Source organism: Oryzias melastigma, linkage group LG6 (genome assembly GCF_002922805.2).
Source record: "Oryzias melastigma strain HK-1 linkage group LG6, ASM292280v2, whole genome shotgun sequence".
In the NCBI taxonomy this organism is placed as follows: domain Eukaryota; kingdom Metazoa; phylum Chordata; class Actinopteri; order Beloniformes; family Adrianichthyidae; genus Oryzias; species Oryzias melastigma.
In genome coordinates this window covers 30,045,797-30,055,695 of record NC_050517.1, presented here as the reverse complement: position 1 = coordinate 30,055,695, position 9,899 = coordinate 30,045,797, and the positions used below count along the sequence as shown (strand labels likewise).

General features: G+C 44.6%; 1 protein-coding gene across 1 annotated transcript; it reads right to left on the bottom strand.

Annotated features, from left to right (window-relative positions):
• Positions 1-6,986: 6,986 nt before the first annotated feature.
• On the bottom strand, positions 6,987-9,544 carry slc10a3 (solute carrier family 10 member 3). The gene has a single exon (XM_024282597.2). It carries the CDS (start codon positions 8,884-8,886, stop codon positions 7,492-7,494), a length of 1,395 nt encoding a protein of 464 aa, XP_024138365.1. The 5' UTR covers positions 8,887-9,544; the 3' UTR covers positions 6,987-7,491.
• Positions 9,545-9,899: the final 355 nt, after the last annotated feature.

Sequence of the window (9,899 nt, the reverse complement as noted above, 5' to 3'; positions counted from 1 at the left end):
CTCTCATTGGCCCGGAAGGCAGCCAATCAGGACAGAGTATTTACTTCCAACCAATGAACACCGAGCTATTTCTAAGAATCGTTTTTTTAACAAACCTTTCTTAACCCCAACACCAGTGTACACAAAAGTCTTAAAAACAACTTCACAAAATTAAGGTTTCGAGTAACTGTTATAACAAAGTCTATAAAGTAATTCCCGTTTCTTTACTGAATCTCAGTGCTAATATATTACAATATAATGCGGCGTCGACCATTAAAGATAAATAAATGACTAAAATCAGCAGTATAAACCACACTGATGGATAAATCTTTTTTATACATAAAATATCCACTTTCACCTAGAATGAAAGAAACACAATTTAAATAATAACTATTAAAAACTGACCCTGTTGGAGATTTTTTACATAAAGATTCAAATTTCAATCTGAATCGTGGATCTGTTCATCTGAAACATTAGAACATTTATTTCATAGCTGCAAACACATAGAAATATTCTGGTTTGATATTCATAACTGATTGTCACTCAAAATGTTTAATATTCTCTCTTTTTCTTCACCTGGTGTTCTGTTTATGGAAATCTGGACCTGGAAGTGTCTGATGTCATTGATATTGTTATTATTTAGTGCAAACATTTTATTCATATATGACATAAAAGAATCTAGCAAAGAGCAAGTGTTTTTCCTTTTACATATTTTTTATGTAAATGGAAAAACACGTACCCTTTGGGAAGCATCTTTTTGATTTATTTCTCTGATTATTTTAAGTGTCTTAAACGCATTTTAAACAAAAGAAAGCTTAATTAATGTATCAAAATATATCAGAACTATTGTTGTTTTAGATTGTATCGTGTCTTCACCATTTTTTTTATCTTTTGTTCTTGTTTGTTGTAAACTCAGTTGTTTTGATTCTTTTGTAAACTCATTTCAAATGTTTACTCACCCTAAGTGGGTTTCTATATGAATAAATACAGTTAAAAATAATTTCATCTTTCTATTTTCCTAATCAGATACATGATTTTTATCATTTAAGTATATTTGAATTTCATCCTTTGTTTTCCTTAAAGTAGCTCATACAATTTATACAGTTTCCAAATAAAAAGGAACAAACAAATCCTGAGAAATGTATGTAAAATATGTACAGTATTTACATAAATATGTAAACAAATGATGTAAAGAAATGATGTATGTGTGTACATTTAAAATATGCAAATGTTTTCCTTCTTTGCTCCCTGTAACCCTCACAGCATCCACCTCATGTCCTCCTTCTCTTCCTCCATGAACCTCCTCTCTGGTCTTCCTCTGGACCTCATTCCTGGTCCTCCAACCTCAGCTTCCTTCTACCAGCATCAGTTCCTGCTCTTAACAAGCACAAACCATCTCAATCCCTGTGATTATCATCAGGACATCCACCATGAGCTCTGATGGATTCATTCCTGATCCTGATCCTGATCCATCCTGGTCACTCCCACAGAGAACGTCTTCATCTCTGCCCCGTCTCTTTCTCTCTAAACCAGGAATGTCCAGATCCAGGCCTCGAGGGCCGGCCTCCTGCTCCACAAATCCTGCCTCATCTGCTGCTGATTACCTGGATCAGGTGTGTTTAGCCATTAAGGAGCTTCAACGGCAGGTTGGTTGAGGAACACGTCAGACAACATTGCTGCTCTCCCCACAGTCTTCTACAGCTTTCCTTTCATTTTGTCTTTTGTCAGACGTCACATTTGAAACCTTCGTCCAGCTGTTCCAGCTTGTTTCCACACGTCTCCTCACTCCATCCCACACTGTCTGACCTGAAGTCCTCCACCGTCTTCCCCTCACTTCCACTCTGAGAGCTCAGTCTTCTCTGCTTATCTCTGTCTTTGTTTAAAAGGCGGGTAGTGATGGTTACACTCACTAAATGCAAATCAGCCTGAGAAGCTCATTCCAACTGTCAACGATGTCACGTTATGTCTGGAAGAAAGCTTTTGTCATTAACTAAAGTCAGCGGCCTCTCCTGTGGTGACGTGAAGGTAACGTGTGATGTGTGTTTGCAGATCACAAGAAAGTTGAACTTGAACCTTTTCTTGCTGCATTCATCTTGTCTGTTGAAACCTGTTCTGTCATAATTCTGCAGACATTCAGCTGCACTTCTCTCCCGTTTCTCAATGACTTGCTTTCATCTTTTTTCTGTTTCTTTGAGTCGGAAATTGTTTAAAATATGCTTTTTTCTAATTTTTTTTTAATAAGGTTAAATATTTTCATTAAACAGGTATAAATGATTTTAAAGTAATTAAACTGACTTAAGATATGTGTAAAAGGTTTTGACTGTAAAGGAGTGTCAGCAGTTTAAACCGATTTTAATGAAATGTGAGTTTCTGTTTAACCCTAGAGCCTTTCACTGTGAACAGTTACACCTCACTTTAGCTGTTTACCGATATAATAGACCCAACAAAAGTATTTGTCATAAAAAATAGGTCAAAATGTGACAACACATGATAAATTAGAGTGGTTTTATTTTATACAGGGTCTTATACAACAAAATGGAAAATAAAAACAAGAAGATCCTCAAAACATGCTTGAAAACTTGTAAAATTAGGAATCTGAGAAGAAAACATTCCTAAAACCAAAAATAATGATACTGGAGACTTAGCCTTTAGTCCACCCATTCCTGGGACCTGTGAGACTTTAGAGACCATGACACCCAGAAAATCACGTGTACACATTTGCTGTGGTGAATATCAGCCGGCGCTCTCAGGTTAAAGTCTCACTCCGATCAACCTTTGATCTGTTTTCAAGGGATATAGCCAAAATTTAAAAAAGAAAAAAAAGCCTGTGTTTTTTAGACATAGTTTCTGCAGAGCAGCAGGAGTTCATATGAAAATTAGCCTTTGAGTAACCGTAACAGTCCTCACTGCTTGAAGCTCTGTAGACGCTCTCCTGCTGCTCACAGCTCCTCACACTCCAACGTGACATCAGGGGAACAGAAACACTGAGTGACATCAGAGATCCAGTGGAACAGATCTGGAGCCAGACTGGACGAGGGAAACCAAGAAACACGGATCTATCTGACAGTGGATCAGAGCAGGGAGCTCACGGTCCACCCAGATTATCAGAAAAATGAGCTCCTTTTCAAACCGCGTTTTATCATCTGCTCCTGATTCACAACGAAATACTCAGAAATGTAATTTAGAGCCTAATTTCTGTCTGTCCTCCATCATCTGAAAAGTAGAAATGAAAAACACCTAAAACACCATTGTTTGTTGTTTGTTTTACCCTGACTGAGTTGTTGCTGTCAAAAGATTCTCCTTAAACCGAACCTCTCTGTGTCCAGCCTGCAGTGTTCTACGGGACACAAAGGTCAGAGAGTAAAAGTTCAGGTTCTTCTAAGCTCCTCTTGAATGCACTCATCAATGTTTTACTGTAGAGCGGCTGTTTCACAGGAAGTGACCTCCACTCCCTGCTGCTCGTTCCCACACTTAAAGACATGAAATGATCCTTCAGTACCGTGACAAGCAGCAGTCTTCTGTTTCTCTTGCAGCTTGCTTTGCTCCTCTTTTTGTTGGTATGATGAGCGTCTGCATTTGTTTGAGAATAACTCTTAATGCTGTTTTTCTCTCACAACTTCTCTTTCAAACGCCACTCCTGGAGTGCAAGGGATTCTGGGAGGAAACCGTGTGACATAACCTGCAACCTTTTCACCGGGAGACTTCATCTTTGTCCTAAAATAGATTTATGGACCCCTGTGGGTAACTTTAGTGAGGCGTTCAGGGTCTGCCGACATTCAGCTGCTTGATTCTCCCAGACAATGATTGTTCGTGGGTCGTTTTTACATTTTGTTTAACAGCTGAAATGAAGTTTCTCCAGAGCATCAGCTGTTGTTTGCAGCTGTGAAAGTCCTTTTAGGTGTAAAAACCTCCAGAGTAAAGAGGAAGTGCTCAGTGACTGTGAGTTTTCATCAGGGCAGTTTATCTTCCCGTGCACACAGCGGCGTTTTGCTCAGTGACTTCCTCTGTTTTGGACCTCCCAGCTCCACAGCTGCAGGGCAGACAGCGGGAACGCCGTCCCACGAGAGCCGTGTTAGGGAACTCATGAAAACTTAATGCAATGTGTCCTCATGCATTTTTAAGAGCTCTCTGTTTCTATTGTCCCACTAATGTGTTGGACGGAGATACAAACAGGAGTGCTGACGTGCAGAGAGGAGAAGTGCCGCTGCAGCAGAGCATCAGGACGGCTCAGACTCCTGCAGCATGACGGGCTCTGACACGAAGGACGCACGCCGGTTCTGACTTCAATCAGCTGAAAATGGATGGATGCAATGAAAGCACCAGAGACTTCAGAACCACGGCCGGAAAAACAAAAACCGCTCTGCTGAAAATGTAGCAATTATGAAATGAAACAGAAGATCCAAAGACATTTATGACCACGTATACGTGGTCTAAGAAAAACCTTGTCTTGTTTCAGTAAAAACATTTTAAGTAGTGTGTACTTGTCTATTCTGTACCTTGGAAGGCCCCAAGTGCTCATTTTAACCCTGGAGAACCCGCCGGGTCAGACTCAGCTGCTGGTTCTGTGGACTGCTAGGATCAGATTATTGATTTGCAAATCTTCTTTGTTGAGTGAAACTCAAAAAGTCGTCCAAATGTGGATGTAACCAGTGAAAAGGAATTCTGGTCAGAGGGAATGATATCCTGGTAAAACGATGACATCACAGCAGGAAAAACTGTCCAAAAACGAATCTTTCATGGGTTTAAAGAGTCTTTCAGAATGAAGTAACAAAACAGGAAGTTTAGAAACTATTATGGGATGGAAACAGGACGTTCATCTTGTGGCAAAGTGCGAAATGTGCTGATTTTCACACTTGTCCTCAGAATTTCACACATCCAGCCAGTTTGAGTCCACAACCTCAAGCAAAGTTTCACTGACCTTTGACCTCGGCGAGAGGCTGCCATCTTGATTTTTTTTTAAATCATCTTTAGTTCAAAATGAAACTCTGATTTGAATCTATTCCCTCCAAACTCCTCAAGCGTCGTTGGGATTTGAACTCGTCGATTTTGAACAGCGTTCTCGTGGCGTTCTCCTGCTGCTCGCACGTTTTTACCATAAAATGTAATACATGGATCATTGTCTCAAACTGTAATGAAAGTCTGTGAACATATTAGAAATGTGGGCGTGGTTAACAAAACCTCTGTGAACATATTAGAAATGTGGGCGTGGTTAACAAAACCTCTGTTGCTAAGGAAATACAAACATTTACTTTTAAAGATTCTTCTAAGAATTATATAGACCTGTTCGTCACACCAAAAAATGGAATGGTTGCTATGGAGATAAAACTGACATTAAGCCGCCATTTTGAAAAAGAAAATGTTATTTTTAAAAATTGTGTAACCTGAAGCTTTTCTTAACTTTTCTGTTCTTTATTATTTATTTATGTGTTTTCATTTTTTTAATGTTCTTCATTTCTGCTACCAAAAGAAAAAAATGAACAAACAAAAAACTGTCAAATTAATGTTGAAAGTCCAGAAAGTCTGTTTTTGGGTTCTCAAAAGCTTAAGATTGTTGGATGTACAAACGACAGATTATTTAGACATGAGATGTTTGACTTCTTAGTTTTAACTTTACGTTTTTTTTATCCTTTAACTCTTTAACACTGGAGCTCCAGTGTTTATGTTCTTTAATTTACTGTAACTTTTGAATTATTGACACGATAATTACAGCTGTTTGTGAAGGAGAAAGCAGCTCTCTCCTTCACAAACAGCTGTAATTATCGTGTTAATACTAGAATTACTAGTAGCACTAGTACTAGAAATACGAGTACTAGAATGATGGTGTTAACAATCAAAAATGACAGAATGTTAAGATTTTGTGTTTCAGTGTCACCAACAGCACCTCAGGTGACAAAGGGTTAAAGCTAATTTTTCATTATTTTATTAAAACGTTTCTGCACTTTACTTTGAAAAAGCTTTAATGTGTGTGCTTTTAGTTGATTTTTAACTTAACCTGCCACTAAATGCTTCTAATCATTTTTATAATAGAAGAAACTTTAAATCAGTACAAATTCCTCAAGAAAACCCCCATTTAAAACCAGTTTTTGTTTACAGACTGGTCGTATGGTGAAACTGCTTCACTTTTGTTTCTTCCGTGTACAGGAAGTAGGTCACGAGCGTTTCTGTGCTGATCACACTCAGATCCTCCGGATCAGGAGATGAGTATAAAGGAAGGAGGAGTCCAGTCGGGAGTCGGGATCCTCCTGTTGTTCTCTCGGCTTCCTCCACCAACACAGATTCTGGAAAACTCCTCCTGACTCTTTCCACGCAGCCGTTATCCCTGCAGGCACTGAATTCCAGAAGGATCAGTCACGTCTGTGGAAACAGCCGCTCTGCTCCTTCGTCCGGCAGGAAAACAAGCTGCTGGCACGTGGCCGAGTCAGCCCGTGTGTGAACCGCTAACTGCTTCTGCTCACGATGGGGTCAAAACTCCACGAGGTTGTTCTGCAACACCGCTTTGATAAAGAGAGAACTTTGTCCGCTGGAGTTCACTGAACAAAGGTCCAGATTCTAAATAAAAGCTCTGATCCTGATAATCAGACACGTTTCCTGCTTGTCTCCTGTAAATCAGAAACTTGACATCCAGATTGATAACATTCAGACAGGAGTTTGGTTCTGTTTGACCCACTTTCATGCTCAGCTGGGAACTTCCTCTTCAGATGGCGTTTCTTTGAAAAGGTGTCGGAAACGTTTCTGATGAAAGGCCGATGGCTTGTTCGGTTTAAGCCGACAGCAAATGTTCTGAGGTAACGGGTTGAGAAAGCAGCTAAAGCGCTCCGTCTCTGAGGTTCACTTGAGAAAAACCGTTGAACTGAAGGTTGTTGTTTGTGTTTACCAGATGGAAAGGTTCTTTATTAAAATCTATTTCTTGAGACCACATCACAACTGTGTGAGACGAAGGTTCTGACACGACACGTAGCTTTGAGTAACGTCTCTTCAACACCACAGAAAAGGGAATATGACAAGTATTGAATATACTTTTTTATTTGTTTTCCTTTGCAAATATTCAAGTACAAGGATCATGAGATCCAGGACAACAATCACTGAAAAAACATTTTTAAAAGCAACATTTGAATCGCATCCCCAGACTGACCAACTCCCTCCAGGCTAAGACACGTGGACCTCTGTAAACATGATACAAATCTGTCTTTGATTTGGGATTACAAAAAGTAATCTGGTATAAAAATATCTATTCTTTGATAGGCTTTTCTCTTTTTAGGAATATGTACATCAAAGGATCTCACAGTAGAATCAGATCTGAAAATGTAAGATCAACACAGAAAGGTCTCAGAAAGGGTAAAAGGCCTTTGGTCGTCATGAAAAACTGAAGAACCCCAAAGTCCGTCCACCAGCGTGTGTACAACAGTGATGATTGGACCGGAACCGGCTGGTCTCCAGCCAGAACTCTGGAACCCAGAGGACTCATTCATTCTTCACCAACGTTCAGCTCAAGCTGCGAAGCCGCAGCTACAATCAGGCGTCACTCCTGAGGACGGCGCCGCCGCACAGCCTCCGGTGGAGGAAGTATCCCAGGACCGCGAGCAGCATCTCCGAGGTGCTGCTGAGCGCCACGATGAACGGCGCTTGGGACGCGAAGTCCGCCTCCACCCTGCGGAACGACAGCTGCATGACGGCGAGCGCCAGCAGGCTGTTCTGGACGCCCACCTCGATGCTCACCGTCTTCTTCTGCGGCAGCGGCAGGCCGGCCAGCTTAGCCAGGACGGCGCCGACCGCCAGGCCCAGCAAAGGCACCGTCACCCCCACCCCCACCATCCGGGGGTTGACGTTGGCCAGGATGGAGGCGCCCATCTGGTAGGCCATGAAGATGCCGCCGATCATGAGCACGACGCTGAAGGGTCGGATGAGCACCAGCAGGACGCGGGTCAGGCCGGGCAGCCGCAGCTTGACCAGCATGCCCAGCGAGATGGGGATGGCGATGAACAGCAGCGTGCCCAGGATCTTCACAAAGGGCACGTGCAGGGCGGCGTGCGCGCCCAGCAGCCGGCCGTACAGGGCGGAGGACAGAGGCATGGCCGCGGTGGCCACCAAGGTGGACACCAGCGTCATGGAGATGGCCAAGGTGACGTCGCCCCCCAGCAGCAGGCTGTACAGGTAACCGCCGCCCCCTCCCGGGGCCGAGCAGGTGATGACCAGCCCCAGGGACAGCGCCGTGGGCAGGGACATCAGCCGGGACACGCAGTAGGCGTAGAAGGGCATGACCAGGAACTGCCCCCCCACGCCCAGCAGCAGGGGCACGGGGCTCCTCAGCAGCCCCCGCAGCACCTCCACCTCCACCTTGCACCCGAAGGCACACTTGTTGACGAAGATGAGCGGCAGCAAGGCGAACAGCACCGGGTTCTCCGTGAAGTGGGACAGCCCCCCCGACTGGATCAGCCGGCTGGCCGGGTCATCGTCCGGCGCCACCCTGATGGAGTAGTCTGTCCTCTCCTCGATCAGAACCGGCCCAGAGTCCTGGTCCTGGTCCAGCAGCTGGATCTGCAGCTGAGCCCGGCCCGGGAACCCGGAGCGGATGTTGATGACGAAGCTCGTGAACGGAGCCGCGCGGCTGCTGTCCGTCACGTTCAGGACGGACAGAACCTCCGGGTCCAGAGAGCGCACGGTCAGCGTCTGCTTCCGGTCCTTCCTGGTGGAGCTCCGGAACCGGCTGGAGATCACGATCACCCCGTCCGAGTTCTCCGGAAACTCGAACTCCTGCAGCGACCCGTCCCCGATCCGGAGGAAGCGGCTGCTGTCGGTGGTCAGGTTGGTGCTGCCGTCCGCGGACACCGTCAGGTTCCCGCCGGGCCTCGCGCAGCCCGCGCCGCCGGTGACCAGGAAAAGACAGCAGAATGTGAGGAGCGTCCTCATTGTTTTGACGGGCGGGGGGCGGAGGCGCGCGCGCTCACTCCACACCGGCCTCTGTGACGTTAGGCGGCCGCCCTGCGACACGAGCACGCGCCGCTGCTCATGCTACCCTCCCGGAAGAGCGCTCCGCGTCGTCTGCCGGCGCCCGGGCGCTTCTGGTTTCCATTTTCTCACCGTCCTTATACCGGAACCCGAGCATCACCCCGCCCTGTCGCGTCGGAGCTCAGCTCCGCGCGCCGCGGCGGTTCCGGAAGGCTCGCGCACACTCGTCTCCCGCCTTTTCTGTGTCGGGGCTCCAAAGGTCACGACGAAACCGCCTCGCATCGTCTTCCAGTATCAACACGTTTCCGGTAAATGAGAACGGAGAGCATTTTTCCTGCGCTGTCGGTGCTTTGATGCTCGGGAACGTCGAGGTGAAGCGGAGAGAAAGAAAAGGGCTTCTTCCGGTTGCGAAACGCCAAAATAAAAGCTCTTCCTTTTCCAGAGATAATTTCTCTTTAGGGGAGTTTGTTTAAGGCCCTCTGCTGTTGAATTTAAATGTAAAAGATTACTATTTTCACATTAAACGGCGCAACGGGTCATTTTCCTAAGGTTGGAGTTTTTACTTTTTCTGTTGGTCCACGTGGACCAAACCGACTGGGTGTTCTTTATTTAAAACACAGGTGTCGAACAGGCCTGGAGGGCCGGTGTCCTACATGTTTTCCAACCAACCTGCCTTTGAAGCTCCTTATTGGCCAAACACACCTGATCCAGGTAATCAGCAGCAGATGAGGCAGGATTTCTAGAAAACCAGTAGTACGTCGGCCCTCGAGGACTTGAGTTTGACACCCCTGATTTAAAACATACAACCAATTCACAAAACAATTAGTAATTGAAGCTAGAAGGGACAAACACAGAACAGCAAATAAAAGTAAAACAAAATAATCACACATTTAGTATTTTCTAAGGTTCCAATTCATCTTAAATAACTTTTCTTGACACTATTAATTAATTAAAAATAAAGTAGAAGGTTTCAG